The 22,194-nt window shown below is 37.3% G+C and overlaps 1 protein-coding gene across 4 annotated transcripts in view; it reads left to right on the plus strand.

Moving 5' to 3' along the window:
• Positions 1-22,194, plus strand: part of CSGALNACT2 (chondroitin sulfate N-acetylgalactosaminyltransferase 2) — a 52,361-nt gene that overhangs the window by 13,917 nt on the left and 16,250 nt on the right. Inside the window, exons 2-6 of one of the 4 annotated variants that reach the window (XM_019953879.2) lie at positions 8,500-9,429; positions 11,543-11,759; positions 13,130-13,231; positions 16,427-16,605; positions 18,226-18,320. In XM_019953879.2, coding sequence (XP_019809438.2) covers positions 8,670-9,429; positions 11,543-11,759; positions 13,130-13,231; positions 16,427-16,605; positions 18,226-18,320 — 1,353 coding nt within the window. In that variant the 5' untranslated portion in view covers positions 8,500-8,669. Of the gene's footprint in view, positions 1-8,499; positions 9,430-11,542; positions 11,760-13,129; positions 13,232-14,106; positions 14,199-14,222; positions 14,936-16,426; positions 16,608-18,225; positions 18,321-22,194 lie in introns of those variants that run through there. The other 3 variants (XM_070781899.1, XM_070781898.1, XM_070781900.1) reach the window with 3 other exon arrangements.

Here is a 22,194-nt window from a genome sequence, read left to right on the forward strand (position 1 = left end):
TTCTTTACATTGGGTGGCCAAAGTATTGGAGTTTCAGCATCAGTCCTTCCAAAGAATATTCAGGATTGATGAAGTGGTAAGTTAGGTTGTTTAATTTTACTTGAGATTTTTCTTGCCTTTTTTTTTTTTTTTTTTTTGAGGAAGGTCTGTATCACTATGAACTTCCCTCTGAGAACTGCTTTTCCTGCATCCCATGCTTTATATTATTCCATGAAAGTGAAAGTTGCTCAGTCATATCCGACTCTTTGCGACCCCATCGACTATATAGTCCATGGAATTCTCCAGGCCAGAATACTGGCATGGGTAGTCTTTCCCTTCTCTAGGGGATCTTCCCAACCCAGGGATCAAACCCAGGTCTCCCACATTCCGGGCTGATTCTTTACCAGCTGAGCCACAAGGGAAGCCCAAGATTACTGGAGTGGGTATTCTATCCCTTCTTCAGTGGATCTTCACGACCCAGGAATTGAACCAGGGTCTCCTGCATTTCAGGTGGATTCTTTACCAACTGAGCTATCAGGGAAGCCTATATTATTCCATAGATCTCTTATAATTGCTTTCTTTTTATTTTTTTTTTACTTTCTACCTGCTGTTTTGATTGGGTAATTTCCATTATTCTATCTTCCAAATTACTTATTCTTTCTTCTGCATTATTCATTCTGCTATTCATTGCATTTAGCTCAGGTTTTATCTTGGCAAATCAATTTTCTAATTTTTCTTGACTCCTCCATATAGTTTCTCGTTCCTTTTTACAGTAATCTGCATTTCTGTTGCTACGCTTTCTTGATTCTTTACTTCAGTATCTTCATTACCTCCTTTTGAACTTGGTGTCAGACCAAAGAGATCTGTTTTATTGCTTGTTCCATCAGGGGAATTCTCTTGGACTATTGGTTTCTCTGCTTCTTCATTTTGCTTATATTTCTGTTACTCTATGAGAAACAGTTCTCTAGGAGAAACAGTTATCTACTATAATCTTGGAGAGCTGTTTATAGTCAGGAGCATCCCTGTGTGGCCTGTGTGGATTTAATATATGTTTGATGTCAGGGCTGGTGTTTTGTTTTTTTTTTTGGCATGCTAATAGGAAAACATTTTATAGCCTACATGTTTTATCAATTGTACCAAATTGTGACACAAACATTGTACATGTGCTTTTAGCAGTAGACTTAAAAGTAAGCAGTGATATGTTATGAGTAGTTATACGCTGTAAAAACTTCACTAGATAATTTTCTTTCCATCCTGAACACTGGGGTAAAAAATACGTTTAGAAGAAATACAATAACTTTCCTAGTTTGTTGAGTGATTTTATCAGGAAATGGTGCTGGATTTTGTGAAATGTTTTTCTGTCTGTTGATACAATCTTATAGGGTTTGTCCTTTATTCTATTGATGTGGTGTATTGCATTAATTGAGTTTCAGATGGTAAATCCAGCTTGCATTTTTGGGATAAATTTCAGTTGGTCATGGTGTTGTGTGTTGATAGATTTAGTGTGCTTATATTTTGTTGAGGATTTTTGTGTCTGTATTTATAAGGAATGTTATTTTCCATTGATATCTTTGTCTGGTTTTGATATCAAGAGTAATACTGGCCTTATGGAGTGAGTTAAGAAGTATTCTGTTTTTTGAAGGATTTTGTGAAGAACTGATATTAATTCTTATTAATGCTTGAATTCACTGGTAAAACTATCTGGTTCTGAATTTCTCTTGGTGGGTGGTTTTTTTCATTGCTAATTCAGTCTTATTACAGATCTATTTATATTTGCTGTTTCTCCTGAGTCAGTTACAGTAGTTTGTCTAGGAATTTACCCATTTCATTCAGTTATATTTTAAAGCAATTTAAATAATAAAAGAAATCTTGAGGCGTTCCTGGCAGTTCAGTGGTTAGGATGCTGTGCTTTCACTGCTGTGGCCCAGGTTCAGTCCTGGTCATGGAACTAATAATCCCACAAGGTGTGTGATGCAACCAAAAGAAAAAAAAGGAAGAAAGGAAGAAATCTTGTAATTATCCATGAAGTTAACACTTCTTGTTTCTTCATTGCTTTGTGTTGATCCATATATTCAACTGCTAACATTTTCTTTCTGCTTAAAGGACTTTAGAGCAGGTCTGATGATGAATTATTTTTAACTTTCTAATGTCTAAAAAAAAGTTTTTTGCCTTTATTCTTGAAAGACACTTTTTTATTTTTCCTTTCAGTTTCATAAAGACATTGCCCCATTGTCTTTGTTTCTTGTATGTGTATGATGTGTCTCTCCTAGGGTTCACTTTAGGGTTTTCTGTTTATCAGTAGGATTTAAGCAGTTCAATTATCATGAGCCTTACTTTAGTTTTCTTTGTGGCTTTTGTATTTGGTATTCATTGAGCTGCTTGCAATGGCACCCCACTCCAGTACTTTTGCCTGGAAAATCCCATGGACAGAGGAGCCTGCTAGGCTGCAGTCCATTGGGTCGCTAGAGTCGGACACGACTGAGCGACTTCACTTTGACTTTTCACTTTCATGCATTGGAGAAGGAAATGGCAACCCACTCCAGTGTTCTTGCCTGGAGAGTCCCAGGGACGGGGGAGCCTGGTGGGCTGCTGTCTGTGGGGTCTCACAGAGTCGGACACGACTGAAGCGACTTAGCAGCAGCAGCAGAGCTTCTTGCATCTATATGTTGATAGTTTTCATCAAATTTGGAAAATTTTCAGCCTTATTGCTTTAAATATTTCCCCTAGCCCCCTCCCCCTTCTTTGGAGACTCTGTTGTTCAGTCACTAAGTCGTGTCCGACTCTTTGCAACCCTGTGAACTGCAGCACACTAGGCTTCCCTCTCTCACTATCTCCCAGAGTTTTCTCAAACTCATGTCCATTGAGTCAGTGATGCCAACCAACCATCTCATTCTCTGTTGCCCACTTCTCCTCTTGCCCTCAGTCTTTCCCAGTCTTTCTTTTGCTCTTAACATCAGGTGGCCGGATTGTTGGAGCTTCAGCTTCAGCATCAGTCCTTCCAGTGAATATTCAGGGTTGATTTCCTTTAGGATTGATTGGTTTCATCTTCTTGCTGTCTAAGGGACTCTAAAGAGTCTTCTCCAGCACCATAGTTAAAAGCATCAATTCTTCAACACTCAGCCTTCTTTACGATTCAGCTAATTATATATATATTAGGCTGCTTGAAGTGGTCACACTGGCTCCTTGAAGCTTCAGTTCAGTTCAGTCACTCAGTCGTGTCCGACTGTCTGCGACCACATGAACTGCAGCACACCAGGCCACCCTATCCATCACTAACTCCCGGAGTCTACCCAAACCCATGTCCATCGAGTCGGTGATGCCATCCAACCATCTCATCCTCTGTTGTCCCCTTCTCCTCCTGCCCTCAATCTTTCCCAGCATCAGGGTCTTTTCAAATAAGTCAGTTCTTCACAACAGGTGGCCAAAGTATTGGAGTTTCAGCTTCAGCATCAGTCTTTCCAGTGAATATTCAGGACTGATTTCCTTTAGGATGGACTGGTTGGATCTCCTTGCAGTCCAAGGGACTCTCAAGAGTCTTCTCCAACACCACAGTTCAAAACCATCAATTCTTCGGCACTCAGCTTTCTTCACAGTCCAACTCTCACATCCATACATGACCACTGGAAAAACCATAGCTTGACTAGACAGACCTTTGTTGGCAAAGTAATGTCTCTGCTTCTTAATATGCTGTCTAGGTTGGTCATAACTTTCCTTCCAAGGAGTAAGCGTCTTTTAATTTCATGGCTGCAGTCACCATCTGCAGTGATTTTGGAGTCCCCCAAAATAAAGTCTGCCAGTTTCCACTGTTTCCCCATCTATTTCCCATGAAGTGAGGGGACCAGATGCCATGATCTTAATTTTCTGAATGTTGAACTTTAAGCCAACTTTTTCACTCTCCTCTTTCACTTTCATCAAGAGGCTCTTTAGTTCTTCTTCACTTTCTGCCGTAAGGGTGGTGTCATCTGCATATCTGAGGTTATTGATATTTCCCCGGCAATCTTGATTCCAGCTTGTGCTTCCTCCAGCCCAGCGTTTCTCATGTTGTACTCTGCATATAAGTTAAATAAGCAGGGTGACAATATACAGCCTTGGTGTACTCCTTTTCCTATTTGGAACCAGTCTGTTGTTCCATGTCCAGTTCTAGTTGCTTCCTGACCTGCATATAGGTTTCTCAAGAGGCGGGTCAGGTGGTCTGGTATTCCCATCTCTTTCAGAATTTTCCACAGTTTATTGTGATCCACACAGTCAAAGGCTTTGGCATAGTCAGTAAAGCAGAAAGAGATGTTTACCAGGTGCTTTATTCATGTTTTTCATTGTTTTTTCCTTCAATGTTTTGAACAATTTGTTATGTCTTCAATTCATTACTAGTTTGTTGTGAAATATTTAGCCTACTACTAATCCTGTTCAGTGTATCTTAAATCTCATACATTGACGTTTTCATCTCCGTAGTTTAATTTGAGTGTTTTTTTTTTAATGTCATTTGTCTCTCCCTATGTTTTTTGGATGTGAGTGTCTTTTAAATACAGTTGTAATAGCTTTTTTAATGTATTTCTGTGAATTCCAGCATCTGTGTCTTTCTAGGTCAATTTCAATCATTAATTTTTAAAATTATGGATTGCGTTTTTCTTTGTATGTCTGATCATTTTTGTTTGGATGTCAAAAAATTGAATTTCATTTTACTGAATGCTAGATATTTTTATATTTCTATAAATATTTGTGAGGCTTGTGCAATTAAATGGAAACAATTTGATCCTTTCAGGTCTTGCTTTTAAGATTTGTTGGCAGGATCGGGTCCATGTTTAGTCTGGGGCTAATTATTTCCCACTACTGAGGCAAGACCTTTTTGAGTCCTCTACCCAGTCAGTGCCCTGTGAATTTGAAGTTTTCCAGTCTGTCTGGTGGGAACATGCACGGTTCCTGGTCCTGTTTGAGTGCTGAGCTCTGTGTCTTCTCATTTTTATGCGCTTCTTTCCTTAGCTGCAGTTAGTTTCTTTGTGTGCCTGCCCTCTCAGTACTCTGCTGCACACCCAAAGGCTGTCCTCTGAAGATCCCTGGCCTTCTCTCCGTGTGCAGCTCTGTCCTCTGGTACTGTATCCTTTGAACCTGGTTGCCTTGGTCTCCTCAGAGTGTCAGCTTCACCTCCTCAACTCAGGGAGTTAGCTGGGCTCCGCTTAAGAGAGGACTTCCTGTGCTGTGGTGTAGAAACTAAGGCAGTTAGCTGTGCGGGCACTTGTTTCTTGTTCTTCCAGAGATCAGTGTACTTTATTACCTAATGTTCAGAATTTTGAAAATCATTGTTTCGTATATTGGGTTTATTTTTTAATCGATTTTGTTTGTGTTTAGTTGTTTCAAGCGTGAGAGTAAATCTGGTCCATATTACTTCATCTTGGCTATAAGAGGAAATCTCTTAGTCTGTTTTAAAGAGTAAGAATTGATGGCTCCTAAACTTTCTGTTTGGGGATTTCCTGGTGGCTCAGTGGTAAAGAATGAGCCTGCCAACACAGAAGACTCAGGAGATATGGGTTCGATTCTTAGGTGGGGAAGATCCCTGGAGTAGGAAATAGCAACCAAGTCTAGTATTCTGCCTGGAAAACCCCATGGATATGGGAGCCTGGCAGGCTTAGTGACTTAACAGCAACAACAATAAGGATTTCTTTCTACTCCGAGCTCTTTGATTTTGTTTTACATCTGTGACAGTTCCATTTTTCATTTCCACAATAACCCACCCTCAGAATACTTAACTATCTGCTGTTGGTGCTTGGTTGCTTGGGATTACCTTTGGGTTATGAGTGAATCTTGTTTATCATACAAACACACTACTACAGTGACGGCAGTCAGGGGGTAACAGCATGAAAATGGGTGTGTTCTCTAATACTATTCTTAACATATTCAGAGCTGTCGTAATCCAGTTTTTTAGGATGTTGTTAAAGAATTTCTTATAGGAACTAGGTAGATAAGACTTTAATTGGAATGCTTAAAATAGAATGCGTCTTTTATGGTTAACAACTATGGAGCTCTGCAACTAACATTTATATTCTAAAGTAATTACAACAACTTCTCTTTCATTTCAGTGGGTAATATTCAGCGTAAGATATTTAACTGTAAAACAGGCATGTAAGATCTCTCAGACCCGTATTTTGCTTAAAGGAAAGAGAAAGATGATCTTGGCTTTAATGCGATCACTTAATAGTTATATTACCATATTTAAATTAAATCTTTTCATTTATGTTTTTCCTAGACAAAATGGAGATTAAAACAGCACTGTTGTGAAAGGATGGCATGAGAAATGTATAAGAATTTATAAATCAGTATTTTTTCAAGATTTTTGGATCACAACTCATAAACATTTTGTGTGGCTAGCTCATATGTGTGTATGTGTATGGGTTTACAATACAAAGTTTGCTACTGTACATAATGTATGCCAATATTTCCTGTTCTGTTTCATTGAAAAGTAAACCTTAGGTGCGTGTGGGTGCATTCACTTGGATTCAACTCTGTGTAACCCCATGGATTGTAGTCCCCCACTAGGCTCCTCTGTCCATCGAATTTTCCAGACAAGAATATTGGAGTGGGTTGCCATTTCCTACTCCAGGGGATCTTCCCAACCCAGAGGTCAAACCTGTGTCTTTTGCCGTCTCATGCATTGGCAGGCCACTAGGAAGCCATTAATGGATGATATCTCAGTTTCAAATACAGTCTATATGAAGAAAGAAATTATGAGGTATCATATTAATGAAAGGTTGAAGTACCTAGATTATTTCATTCAAAATATTATCGAGTTTGAATATAGTACAGTTAAATATGTGTTACTTTATTAATAGTTTATTCAAGATTATATCTCCACATTTTTAGTTTTAGTCTTTCTTTCCCTTGATAAACAGGCTAGTAATAACTTATAAATAATTTAGAGCAATGTCTTTTAAGTTTTAAACAATGAAATTTAAGTGGTTTCTTATGCAGAGAATTAGTTTTGAGACATGTTAAAAGTCTTGGAACTATTATTAGCTTTGCATCCTTATTTTTTACTTAGTTTTCTTAATACTGATTTTTTTCCTTATTTTTCTATATCACTTAAAATAAGATTTAAAATCAGTAAAAAAAAGATGCCATCATAGTAAAATTTACTTGTGAATTAAATTTTTAAGGATACATGGTTATCTTTTGGTTAACTAAAGTAATAAATGGCTAAGGATTGTAAAGTCCATTGTTTGTGATCCAGTAGCCCAAAGAAGTTTGAATCTATCCCAGATTTTGTACAGAGATGTGCCACGGCGTGGGGAAATCACACGTTTTACACAGAAGGCATCCAGACTTTGCAGATCAGTAAGAAACTGATGCGGATCAATGCTCCCCAGTGACTCTTTTCCACAGGTTCTGCTGCAGTGGCAGAAACCAATTCTGTTAAAAGCTAGCTGTAGTATCACGCATTCTTCTTGACAGACACTTTAGTAGAGTAGTTCTCTCTGCAGTAGAGGCCTTCCCTGCTTCCTGTCTCCTAGGTTTAATCGTCTCTATTTCTAGAATTAAGTATCCTTAAAGTTTAAAAAGAAACATGGAAGAGCTCATATAACTGGTTGTAGTATGAACGATAGCATATAATTTTGTAAATTTATAAGGGATTCTTTGGAGAAGGGAATGGCAACCCACTCCAGTATTCTTGCCTGGAGAATTCCATGGACAGAAGAACCTGGTGGGCTACAGTCCATGGGATCGCAGAGTCAGACATAACTGAGCGACTAACCCACCCACCCACATAATGGATTCTTTAATTTTTTTCCTGCAGATAAACATGTTCATGTTTTTTTTTATATAGACTCCAAACTTTTCCAGACTTGTAGGAAATCTGTTGCTGTGTAATACAGTGGAAAGAATTATGTGATCTAATGCTCAAATAATCCACTGGAAGAAAGACTTTGGATATAAAAATGTTTCTTAATGTGTTTTCCAGATGTCTGTGGCCTTCTGAAATTGCTTCTCCCCCCGCCCTTAATTTTAAGTCTCTTAGATTCACTAAGTTGAGGTATAGAAATTAATAAAGTAGAATGCTTGAATTGAATAAACAGTAAGAAAATATATCTCTCTAGAAAGCCATTATCAGTATAACAAAAACAGTTTATAGAAGCTCAACTCCCAAATGGTGATATGTTATAGTTGGGAAATGGTGAGTTAATTGAAATATTATTTTAGTATAGAGTTATACATGAGGTAATTTACAAATAGTTAGGGACCGATATAATCTATGTAACACAAACTATGCTAAACATAATTTTAACGTTTCCTTGATTCATTCAAGTTATGGACGTGTAGATATTCTGGTTGAAAGTATTACATATATTTTAGTGTTTCAGAAGGTGTTTTTCTTAATACTTTCCCCCAGCATTAACTGAATATTATATAGTATATTAGTGGCTCTCATGGTGCTTAGCTATGATATCACATAGCTAAGCTTACTAAAGCTGTCAACAGTTTGATATACTTAAGGAAACAAAATTCTGATTGATTCTGATGTGTTTCTTTCAGAAAAATCAACACCCATGGATTTTATCTGACTGTGTAGATCAGGTTTTTTTATTCTGGATATCATGGTAACAGTATTGGGAAAATGCATTATTTCTCATGTCTGCAAGTAGTCTTCACTGCTGAAGGAAGCAATTTTTTAAGCTACAGCCAAATTCATTTTGATACTTTTTATGGAAATCTTGATTTTGTTTTTACTTTTTTATAACCTTTTGCAAAAGGTATTAACAAGCAAAGAGCTCATCTCATTAGGCAAGTCCAGATTAACAAGAATGCCTAGAAGAGGGTTGATTCTTCAGACCCGGACCCACTGGCTACTGCTGGGTCTTGCTTTACTCTGCAGTTTGATATTATTTTTATACCTTCTGGAATGTGCCCCCCAGACTGATGGAAATGCATCTCTTCCTGGTATCATTGGGGAAAATTACGGTAAAGAGTATTATCAAGCCCTCCTACAGGAGCAAGAAGAACATTATCAAACCAGAGCAACCAGTCTGAAACGCCAAATTGCCCAACTGAAACAAGAACTACAAGAAATGAGTGAGAAGATGAGATCTTTACAAGAGAGAAAGAATGTAGGGGCTAATGGCATAAGCTATCAAGGCAACAAAGAACAAGCACCTAGTGATCTTTTAGAGTTTCTTCATTCACAGATTGACAAAGCTGAAGTTAGCATAGGAGCCAAACTACCTAGTGAGTATGGAGTCATTCCCTTTGAAAGTTTTACCTTAATGAAGGTATTCCAGTTGGAAATGGGTCTCACTCGCCATCCTGAGGAAAAGCCAGTTAGAAAAGATAAGCGAGATGAATTGGTAGAAGTTATTGAAGCTGGCTTGGAGGTCATTAATAATCCTGATGAAGATGATGAACAGGAAGATGAGGATGGTCCCCTTGGAGAGAAACTGATATTTAATGAAAATGACTTCGTAGAAGGTAATGTGAAAAATGTGTTGATCCGTTAACATTAGTATGACAAAATTCTGTTATTGTATGCTGATAATATGTCAGAAAAAGTTACAATGTGATCAAAATAAAATAGAAAATAAGAACCAGGGAAATAGAAGAAATCTAAGCTTGTATAGCAGAATACTCCCCAAGTTGAACGGCTCTTAGGGTTGTGTGTATATTTGCATGTATATGTATTTGCATTCATCTCTGAACTGGTTTTGATGTTCCTTTTTTATATTTTTTAAAATGTATGAACTAAGGCTCAAAATTTGAAAACCATTTGCTAAAGGAAAGAAGAACCTAATTAAGATTAGTGGTTATTCTGTATTTTGAGTGGAGGAGAAACACATGTCAGAACATCAAGGAGGCATACATAATTTTGAAAAGCATATTTGGCATTTGGAAAAGTAAAGAAATAAACCCATTTTCTTAATACAGACTGCAGAAAGGGCATAGCATTTTTAAATGTCAAGATGGGACATAGCTCAAAAGTTGAGGAGCACTCGTATACATTTAAGAAATTTGTTTATTGATATAATTATAGATTATATCAGAAATAATTATAGGCCCCAACTCATCTCCATCTTATACCGCATGCTAGATATTTAATTGTAGGCTTAAAGCCGTTTTGAATACAAATATTTCTTAAAAGTTCTCTTTGCTTGATTCTGTATGCCACATGTAGTTTTTTGGTTTGTTTGGTTTTTTTACCCCAGTCTTCATGGGTATCACTTGCTATAATGTAATACCTTCAGCCTTTGGAGGCCATCAGCAAGGGCCTTGTGCTTTTCTGTGGCATTTCAGCTATCTTCTCCTTATAGCCATCTCTTTTTACCCCGTCACTTCCTGCAGTTTTTGATGGGTTGTTTCTTTCAAAACTCCTGTAGTTTTTCTGCAGGCTCAGCTTTTTATCTTTTCACTCAATATGTTTATAGCTTATGGCAGAATTGAAAGCTGCAGAGGAAGTAGCTAAGATATGTAAAATGTCTTCGTGTCTTCTTAAAAAGAAAGGAACCTATGCCAGTTTTATATTCCGTAGCTCCTGCCTTTTTTTTTTTTTTTTTAATATAATTCTCCTGGGATTCTGTCACTTACAGGATTTTTCTCTGTTGTGAAACATATTTTGTCCCTTGCTTTTCCTCCATTGTGCCACTTCCCTCATCAGAAAAATAATTACAGACAATGATTTAGTAGCTCCTGTTCCTGTTCCAGACATCAGCTTAGATGTCACTTCTTCTGGGGAGGTCATCACCAACCTACAAGTTTAAGATAGCAGTGTTCCTATATGTTCTCGTAATCTTTACCCTGTGCCCCCTCTCAGAGCACTGTCCTCATATACCACATTGCCCATTTCCTGATTTGTAGTTCTGTTAGACTATAAGCCTCAGGAGGAGTGGGACCAATCTCTTGTTCACCATTTTATTTCCAGATATTGGCTGACTGACACATCTGTAGGTCTAATCTCTCTCCTGAGTGTCACAGTTACAAATCAGATTGCCTAATAGACTTCCAGGCTTTTCTCCCAAAGGCATCTCAAATCACCATGTTTAAATTTATACTAATTTTTCTTTGTCTGACTTCGTTCTATCTAGAGTCTGTGTGTTTGCATGTGTATATCACTATATTATTATTTCCTTTTTCTTTCTCCATTGCTAGACGGAACTGGGACCATGAAGCCCTCTTTATACCATTAGTACCTGACACAGATAAACTCAATTCATTTTTTGTTAAGCTGAACCAAGCAACAGAAGTTTGACTTTCAGGTCTAGAACTTAATATTGCTAGAAGTAATTTCTTTATTTTCATCATTTGGTTTCTGTGTTGATAGATTCTGCTATTTTTTAAAAAGTCATGTAAAAAGGAATCATCACCATTTGGAATAAATTTTATGGATTGAATAATAGAGCAGAATATTTTTTTAACCTTCTTTTAAAGTAGTAGTTTTTACTGACTGTATCATGGGGATAAAATTTTCACAAATGTATAAAAGCTGTATGAGTCGGATTTCATACTTTTGATCATTGAGTAAAGTCAGTAGTTGTACTGAATTTGTGAACTTTAATATGGAGATATCTTTGTTCCTAATTCTTTCCTTTAGGTTATTATCGCACTGAGAAAGATAAGGGCACCCAGTATGAACTCTTTTTTAAGAAAGCAGACCTTATGGAATACAGACACGTGACTCTCTTCCGCCCTTTTGGACCTCTCATGAAAGTGAAGAGTGAGATGATTGACATTACTAGATCAGTTATTAATATCATCGTGCCACTTGCTGGAAGAACTGAGGCATTTGCACAGTTTATGCAGAACTTCAGGTAATTCCCAGAGCTTAGTGATTTGGCTAAGTGCTCCTAAAAAAAAAAACATTTCTTGCCATTTTATTTAGTTTACCTTCACTGAGTAGGGTTACTTAGAATTGCAGAATAATTTTATAGGCTTTGGGAAACTTTTATGTTTTTAATATTTCTTTTATTCTTAAGGCATGTATTGTGTTATTGACACATGTATTATGCTGTTGACAATTTGAACTGTGAAGTAAATTGAGGGTGACAACTATTAGGAACTAAATTTGATTACCTTTATAATTGTGTTTGAATTCATTTTAGGACAAGTTGAATTTTCAAAAATAACTTTATTGAGGCGTAACTTACATACAATAAAATTGACCTATTCCAAGCATACAGGTTTCATGACTTCTGACAAATTTATACATTCTTGTAACTGCCTTTCCAATTAAGATATGGAACATTACTATCTCCCCAGAAAACTCCTCTGAGAACAATTTGAATTTCAAAATTGGAAGAAAAGACAAATATTCAAGTAAAAATGGGAGAATGTTATTCTATCTTGGGAAGCAAAGATTGTTAACGGTTTTAAAAACATTTTTTAATTATTAAATTTGGATATTTTTACACGCTGAAGTGTTAAAAATTAACAACTACATATTAGACTTTTGATTTGAGAAAACTTTTGGTTTTTTTAATTAAATAATTGTCATGTTTTTAATACTTTAATATGGTAGTCTTAATTCTTTGTAATCCCAGTTTTTGTTCTTATTGGAGTTGTTGCATATAAAAACTAGTTAACACAATTCTGTTACAGAACATCTAGAAATCATGCTTCCAAATGAGTTGCCTTTTTGAAATTGCCTGCTTGAGAACTGATTTCCTAAAGCATTTTTAATTGCCTTTGGGAATTACCTTCAGATGCTACATTTTTCTCCACAGTTAATAATCTCAATCATGACCTATATTTATTGCTTGATGATAGATATAATTTCTCTAATTAGGTAGTCTGAGGACAAAATAAGTTTTGAACTAAAACTTGAGTTATTTATTTGATTTTGAACTGATTGAACTTTATTCTTTGAATAGCTTATAGTTTGCTTCTGAAGGCAATACCAAAGCAAAAGTTCCCAAAATGTTTCAAAATATGGCAGCTTCTTGGGCTGCTTACATTGGCTCTCCAGGTGTTGCATTCATTTTGACATATATGCTGTTACACATTTGCTGTGATGCCTTTAATAATTCAGCAGTATTGCCAGTTTTATATTTCCTTAGTTTCATGTGATTTCATTCTAAATGAGTAATGCTTTGTTTTCTTGTAAAGCTTCGTATGATTGCCTTCTGAATGAGCAGTGCCTTCTATATTTTCCTGAATGAACTTTATTTTTCAACCCTGTCAGGGATGTATGTATTCATCAGGACAAGAGAATTCATCTCACAGTGGTGTATTTTGGTAAAGAAGGACTTTCTAAAGTCAAGTCTATCCTAGAATCTGTCGCAAGGTTGGTGAGCCATGTCCACATTGAAGTCTTGTATGTATAATAGCAGAAGAATGAGAATTTCAGATACTTAATGAATTAATAATTTTGAATAGTTGCTGTTGAAAGTTGGCTGAGATGTGAGTGGTGGTGGTAGTAAGTTCCTCGTTTCACCCCTGAGTTTATTCATGCAACTCTAATGACTCGTCTTCCTTAACCTCAGCGTGGCATGATTAGGGTGCTGTTACTCTGTGGCCCACTCACCTTTGTATTTGCCTCCATTCACTCTTCATTTCCTTCTTTTGAACTCTTAACTTTTTTCTAAGTCTAATCCTTTCACTTTTATATCATCTCCTAAGCTTGTCTCTTACTTGCCACCTTTCTTTCCTTCCATTTTCCTAAGTTCTTTCTCTCCCTGCAAATGATGCTTAGGTCTCCCCTATCCTTCAGAGACCCCCACCCAACTGTGCAGTACCCAGTAACTACCATTAGGTTTCTGTCCTTTCACAACTAAACCTCACAGAACAGTAGTTCTCTAACCAAGCAACTCATGTAGTACCTGGCACATAGTAGGTGCTCAGAGGTTTGAACGAATGAATTAGTCATTCCTTAATACTCCATTATTAATTCTGTAGCTTCTCTTCCTTTTCATCTCTAAGTTATGGGCCCAGAGTTAGGACCTAACTGCCAATTTCAGCCTTTTCTCTGTCATCCTCTTTGACTGCTTTCTTACACTTGATACCTAACCAGTATTTTCTTCTTGAAACTCTCCTCTGATGTTTGTAAAATGTATATATTTTGTAAATGTAGATTTGTTATAATGTAATATACTAGGTTGATTGTCTTTTCTGACCACATCAACTCTGTATCCTTTACTTGCTTCTTTACCTTTCTGCTAGTTGTGGCCACTCCCTAAGAGTCCAGCTTTGGCCGGCCTTTCTTCTCGAGTCGTTCAACTAACATTCATTGAGTCCCACCGACTATGTTCCAGGTACACTGCTTGGGAGTCTGACTGGGGTGGTTGGGATAGGACTGGGCACAGAGGAGGGAGTGCGCTCCCGGTCCCAAAGGGACTCACAGCATTGGGGTATGAAAAACACTGTCTTCTCCTTCCCCTTCGCTAGCTCCTCCTCCTGATGGCCCTCTTTCAGTTCACACTAAGCTCATTCTCATAATCCCCGGGCTTGATGTCTGAGAGCAGCATCTTTCACTCATTCTTTCCCTGTAATTAGTCAGTTTCTGCGCACTGCCCAGGACCTCTGCTCTGCCCTTTCCTTGCTGCTGCCACCACCTTAACCCAGGTTCCTTTCCTTCCTTACCATTTGCAGATCACCTACTAAGTGCCAGTGACTGATGTTAGTATCACAGAAGTTGCATTAATCAAGACTCCTCTGTGGCAAATGATGGAAACTTATTAACTTATTTTGAATTTACTTGAGGAAAATGAGAGCGTTATTGAAGAATCTTGGATAACTCCCCAGATTAAAGGGATTATTAAAACCAAATTTAATGAAGAATACCAAAACAGCTTTGGTGTCTCAGTGACTGGGGTCAGAGATTTGAATACCATCAGAATTCTCTTGTCTTCTTGTCTGTTTTTCTCTGCATGTTGACTTCATTCTCCTGTTGCAGATTGGCTCCTTCCACATGTGAGGTATATGGCTGTTGGCGGCTCTGGGCTCACATCTTCTCAGCTTTGCTGTCAGAGAGGAAAGAGCTTTCTCCCAGGTCCAGTTGAGAAAATCCCAGGGAAGGACTTTTGCCCAGTCTTGAGCCAGTTACTATGGCCAGGTGGGGTGGGGATATTTTGATTAGCCGAGCTTGAGTCTGGCTCCCTGCCCCTAGGAAGTCACTGTGGTTGGTATATTCTATGATTAGTTCCTCCACTTGATCTGGAAGTGAGAGATGGTGATTGACAGTTTCCTCAAAAGAAGAGAGAGATTTGCAGCATGTCGGGTGGAAGGGCAGGGGCACTCAGAGTCCACTCCATGCCTTGTTTAAGCCTTGGCATCCATCTCTCCAGTCCCCATTCTATCGTGTTGTAAGAGTAATCTTTTTAAAATGTTCTTTTTTGATCCAGCTATCCCCTAGTGCAGTAGTTCTCCAACATCAGTCACTTGTTGAGAGTGACTTGTCGCGAGAGAGTCACAGGTGCTTGGCTCCTCCCCTGATATCCGATTCAGGGGTCTGGGGTGGGGCCTGAGAATTTGTGTTTCTAACACGTTCCCAGGCAGATCTGATGCAGTGGGTGCAGTCCCTTGGCTGTGGAAACCACTGCCCTTGTGGAAAAACCCTGACTCCTCCTTGACGTCAGAGCACTAACCAAATTCTTTAACCTCTCCTCCTCAATCTGACCCTTTTCTGGTCTTCTCTCATTGTTGCCATTTTTATCCCTGTGTTCCAGTCTGATTTGTCTGATTACTGTTCTTTAAAAAGCTTTGTACTTTCTTACCTCCTTGCCTTTGAGAATAATTAATTGGAATGACCTTTACATTCCCCACTGAATTCAGTATTTTAACCAAGGCATAACTTAAATTCTGCTTCTAACATCTTTTCTAACTACTACAGACACAAGCAGTCTTTTTTTCTTGAACTGCACTTCATTCATTCAATCAGAAAATACTTACTGAACTCATACCCTGTGAGGAGCACTGTGTCCATAGTAATGAACAAAACAAAATCCCTGCTCTCATGGAGCTTACAGTCTAGTGGGAGACACTGGAACAGACATGTCCAGTGATACTGAGGGAAACAACGCTGGACAGAGGGATGAAGATTGAAGCAAAGGGAGGTCAGGACTACTTCACATGTGGTGTGAAGGGGATCCCTCTCATGAGGGCACATTAGAGCAAAGATCTAAGAAACTCGAGAAAAGAATATTCTTTGTATGTATCATTCATGTGGATTGCATTATTTATCACCAGACACTATGATTGTTTTCCCCTGTGTATATTTCTTAACCTCCCCAATATGTTTTTAAGATCATGAAAGGTAGTGGCCTCTCAACACATACTAACCTCACGTCACTAGCATGTTGCCTCAGATGTGGGCATTTAGTTGTATCCCTGATGATAGAGACATTTAAAGCTGATGATTTCCCTATATCAGTATAGACCCAACATAATAAATACCTGAAGTGTAAAGTATTTTTTGTAACTTGTGTTAACAGAGGCAGCTTCAAGTGGGACTTACCATTTGTTGTATGTGTTTTCCTCATAGTGAGTCTAATTTTCACAATTACACCTTGGTCTCACTGAATGAAGAATTTAATCGTGGACGAGGACTAAATGTGGGTGCCCGAGCCTGGGACAAGGGAGAAGTCTTGATGTTTTTCTGTGATGTCGATATATATTTCTCAGCCGAATTCCTTAACAGCTGCCGATTAAATGCTGAGCCAGGTGCGTAAAATGTTGGCAGGTGAATTGAGTGTAAAATTTTAGAACATTCAAGTGTCAGCACATTCCATATTTTGAATCAAGTTAAGTTTTTTAAAGTTATATTTGGCATGATTTAATTGGAATATTAAGTAGGAAAGTAAAAATTTGCCCCTCTGAAGTTCATACACTTATTATTTTATGGCCAGATTCCAGTGTATACATTTGAATCCAAATAAACAAATGCAAAGAAATAAAAAATCTTGAAATTGATTAAGGAGGAAGTAGAACTCATCAGAAAAAGCCAAGCAGTGTGATGTGTGTGAGTCAGAAGCACTCTTCCTCAGGCAGGTGGTGCCAACATGCGTGTAGGCGTGCAGTCACGGAGAGGTCTAGGTACAGATAGATGGTGCTTGGGCAACTACTGTGCATTTGGGGATGACTACTATACTTTGTTTTATTTGTACATATTTCAAAAATGATAAGAGCAAATGACTTTTATATATCAGATATTACTGTAATGTGATAAGGAGGTTTTTCTATATTAAAATTTTTCATAGTGTATGTTTTTTATAGAACTACTCAGATCATGCAGGTTATCTTCTTGTGAATCATTTTGGTTAGGGATGGTTGTCAGGAACTCTTCGAGACTCAGGGGGATAAATGAGGGTTAGATTTACTTTTTTTGTAGCAGATAGCATGAAGGCCAGAATGCGGTAGTTGAAGATGTATTTTCTTAATGTAAAATAAATATTTTATCTGAAGTATTTTATATTCATTTTAAATTGTTTCTTTAATGTAAAAGAACAATTTGTCTTGGGGAAATTGAGCTCCCCTTCCCTACGTGGGTTTTAATCAAGATGAATGAAGTCTGCTGGGGATCTTGTATTAAAAAGACTGTCACATTATTTACAGGGTCCTTTGCAGTTTCTGAGCACTTTATATTACCATGTCTGATTGAAGCCAATCTCAGCAAGGTGTTCTCTGTTGAGGGGAGGGAGGTGGGCTAGCTAGTTAGCCTTAGTGGTCTCTTCAGTGCTAACTATTTGAAAGCTAATAACAAGGCCTTTTGAGGGGCCATCGGGTACTTAAAACTAGTCTTCCCAGGTTTTCCAAATCTTGTTCAGATCTGTCTGCAGTTCTATAGTTTACTTATTCTCTGTATATCCATTGTACAATATCCTCTGGATTCACTGTTTCACAATTCATTTTGAAGGATGGATTTAATAGATGTTTCGGAGTTTCTTGGTGATTGGTTAACCTATATCTGTTACTGCTAATTCAATGAAATAATGATTAATAAATGACTCACCTCATGAACAGTAAGAGAATACTTTTGAGCATCTCCTCAGAGTGAAAAGGAATAAATATATCAAAAGGGAATAAAGCATCTTTTAGTCTTTTTTTCTCTGTTCTTTTGCAGGGTTATAGTTTCATAGCCTGAACTACTGATACATTGTAAAATCATTATCATGATCATCAACACAAGGTTTTAGTAACCTGAATGTTGATAGAATGCAATATTAATAAAATAAAATCATCATATGTAATAAAAACTTTAACAAAATTGCAGTAGATATTGCAGTAAAGATCAGTGCTTTATTTTATTCTTTTTGTGGTGTAAATGTATATTTTCATTTATAGGTAAGAAGGTGTTTTACCCTGTGGTGTTCAGTCTTTACAACCCTGCCATCGTTTATGCCAACCTGGATGTGCCCCCACCTGTGGAACAGCAGCTGGTAAGACTCTTACTGTCAGTTATGAAAAAGCCTCAAAGATCTTTGATGGTTCCTTAATGTTTGTTTCACTAGTAGAAAAAGTTTCAGTTGAAAACTATAGTTACTATAAATACATTTTCATAGTGTACCCTCCTCCATAACATGCTTTCGTATTTATTATTTCAGAGTTGTGTCATTCTGGCAGAGATGTTGGGGATGGGAGAGAAAAGTTTAGGCTAGAGAGAAAAATTCATATTCTAGATTGTGAAAATTTTCTGGTCATTTCTACCAAATTACTTTTAGTGATACTAAAAATTTAATTTTAAAACCTTACTGGAAATTAAAACTACTAAATAAGAAGGAATAGTATACTATGAGAAATTACTTAGAAAGTTTTAGAATAGGAATTCCATATATCAGAATTTAACAGTTATTGACAAAGTTACACAAGTGTTGAAAAAAAAAGGTTAAACTTCTATGGAATAATTCAGATTTACAGAAAAGTTGGAAAAACAGTACAGAGAGTTCTTGTACTTCACCCAGTTTCCCCTCATGTTAGCATTTTGCATAACCATGGTTCATTTGTCAAAATTAAGAAATTAACATTGGTAAGTTACTTCTAATTCCACTGTAGATTTTGTTAGGATTTCACCAGGTTTTCTACTACAGTCCTCTTTCTGTTCCAGGATCCGGTCCATAGTACATTGCGTTTAGCCTAATTTTTTATTGTTATTTATAACATTAAGAACAAAAAGGAAACAAATAAACTAAGAAGATAATTTAACATGTTTAAAAAATGAAAACTAACTCCAGAAAAGAAGTAAAGATAAAAGCAGAAATTAATGAACCAAAAATAATAGGTTGCCACACATAGGAGCTTATTCTTTTTGTGCAGGAAAAAAATAATCATAAAGTTAGGTGAATTCAGGGTATAAAAGAAAACACAACATAGGAAATTAGAATAAGAAAACGTTACAAGAAATCAACCTCATATAGTAAGTTTTTAAAAATTCTAAATAGGAATTCCCTGGTGGTACGGTGGATGAGAATCTGCCTGCAGAGTCAGAGAACACGGTTCGATCCCTGGTCCGGGAAGATTCTTCATGCCTCAGAGCAGCTAAGGCACACACCACAGTTATGGAGCCTGTGTACTGCGGCTGCTGGAGTCGGTGCTCGTCAGCAAGAGAAGCCAGTGCAGTGCAACGGACAGTAGCCCTCACTGACCGCAGTAGAGAAAGGCCACACACAGCAATGAAGATGCAGCACAACCAAAAAACTAAAAGGAAAAATTTGAAAGTTTATAAAATACTAACATGAACTAAATTCATGTTAGTATTTTATAAAAGCTCATCTTAGTATTCTATAAATAAAAGAGGTGGAAGCTCTTAAGAGATTAAGAGCAACTAAAAATATAAGAACAGTTATCAAATAGTTAACCTTCATTTTTATATATATATATATATATATATATATATATTTTAGTGTTGAGTTTTTCAAAACTTTCAAAGAACAGATAATATTAGTACCATATCATCTGCCTACCAGGTTCCTCTGTCCATGGGGATTCTCCAGGCAAAATTACTGGAGCAGGTTGCCATTTCCTCCTCCAGGGGATCTTCCTGACCTGGGGATCAAATCCAGGTCTCCTGCATTGCAGGCAGATTCTTTACTGTCTGAGCCACCAGGAAAGCCCATCTTCATGCCAAGCCCTGGTAAAACATGTATACATAGCATACATATACACAGATGTCTACTTTATCTGTAGGCCAGTATTAGTAATATGGATACAAATGGGGTCAAAATGACAAACTGGGCACCACATCTGCCTTATCTGACATTCTAAATCCTTTGTAGAAGTAAATTATTAAAAATGAAAAGCCATATTAGTATTGGAGAATGAGAGAAGTGCCATTGGGAGATCTAAATTTTGAGAAATTTCTATAAGATGACAGTAGTTGTCATAGGATTGGTTACCGGAGGAGAGGGCAGTCTGGAACATATTTAGGACAACAGTGACAATGAGGCTGCCTTGCATCCTCCGAGCTCATAGAAGACAGGAGTGGTGGAGTCTGTGTGCTTCTCTGGGAGGTGTGCTGAGCAGCAGGCATCACAGGCATCTCAGGCTGAGGCAGTATGTTTGGTCCCTGGAGCTAGAGAGGCAGGATAGAGCCCTAGGATTACTGATTATAGGGTGGATGGGGAGCCGCAGACTCCAAAGGTGAACTGCTACTGGCACATTCTGTCCAAGACCACGTTTAGCCCCTTCTTCACTGTTATTGGAGATAGACCTTTGTAATGATAGCTAACAACCATGGTTTTTGAACAATGATTTTTGAAACAAAAATGATAAGCAGCTAACCACAGCTAGCCAAACAGTTGAGGGAAACTAACACTGTGAAAGAAGACCAAATTTTAATAAACAGAAAAATTGATACATGAGATTAGAAATAGAAATAGAAAACAACTTTAACTTAAATATATCTTTAAAGAAATTAAAGAAAATGTTAATTTCATAAAATTATTAGGATTTGTTACTAAAAATAGAACTTGGAAATTGCAAAAATATAGAACTCAATAAATGGGCTGAATAGCAGAATGATCACAGTTGAAATAGATTTGTAAACTAGCAGACAGGCCAACTGGGACCAAGAGGCAATGTGAGAGAAAAATCAAGATATGGGAAATCAATTCAGAAGCTCTAAGACTGTTAAATAATTGGAGTTCTGAAAGGGAGAGAAAAGAGAGAACAGAGCGAGGAGGAAATAGAAGAAAACATCAAAGAACTAGGGAAAGAGAAATCTTCTGGCATTTGAGAACAGAAGGGACAATCCTAATAGTTTCCAGAGATGCTCAAAGTAGCAGAATCTAGCTTATCTACAAAGGAATAATAATCAGGTTGGCACTTGCAGCCTTTGTGATGATATTGATACTAGAAAATACTAAAGCAGTCCCTTGAATATTCTAAAGAAAAATAACTTCAATTATAGAATCCATATTTGACCTATTTGAAAGCAAAATAGACATTTTTGAACACTGAAGAACTCAGTTTAACTATTTTTCAGAGGCCTTTTCTAATTTAGCAGAATGAAAAATGAGCATATTGAAGGAGGAAGACCTAAGAGTGGTCAACAACAAGAACCCAGTAAAACTTCTTTAATTAGTTTCTTTAAATAGTTGATGAAACACATAATAAAAAAAGTTAAATAGCAATTTAGGATAAAAAAGTCAAAAGGTATATACATGGTATAATATGCGTATTACCCAACTCTGTCCCAAGATACCCAGAAGCAGTGACATCCTTAGAGTAATAAGCATGCCCAGCTCCCAGATCTCAGTGCTGAGATGGGTAATAGAGGAGCCCAGAACATCTTGTAGCTCTAGGAAAAAAAAGATGATGGTATATGTCAGAGGGATGTAAGACCCTGAAAGAGCTCCCAGTGGCAAAGCTGGAACAATTTGAGCAACAAACTAGTACTGGATTATAACACCAGCATAAAATAAATATCATGAGTCCATACTGATATGAATAACTTTGTGAGTGAATAAGGAGATAAATAATAATAATAAATGACAGATTGATAGGTTGATTAAATTAGATGGGGCGGGGGGAGGGACAGATCTTCCCACAGAATTTTAAAGAACTCTTGTAGGTACTCCCTTTTCCACAAGGTGGAGCTAGGTGACTCACTTCCAAAGAAGTAAGGAAAAAGAAAACTTTTTCTTCTTAACTTTTCAACAGAGAAACCTGGCAGGCACCACCTTAAACTAAGTAAAAGGTTAACATCACTAGTGCTGTACCCCCCACATAAGGTGTAACGAGAAGGGCATGTCACCCCTGTGGTCTTTCTTCCAAAACCTATAACCCCAGCCTAATCATGAGAAAAACTTCAGATAA

This window comes from Bos indicus, chromosome 28, assembly GCF_029378745.1.
Source record: "Bos indicus isolate NIAB-ARS_2022 breed Sahiwal x Tharparkar chromosome 28, NIAB-ARS_B.indTharparkar_mat_pri_1.0, whole genome shotgun sequence".
NCBI lineage: Eukaryota > Metazoa > Chordata > Mammalia > Artiodactyla > Bovidae > Bos > Bos indicus.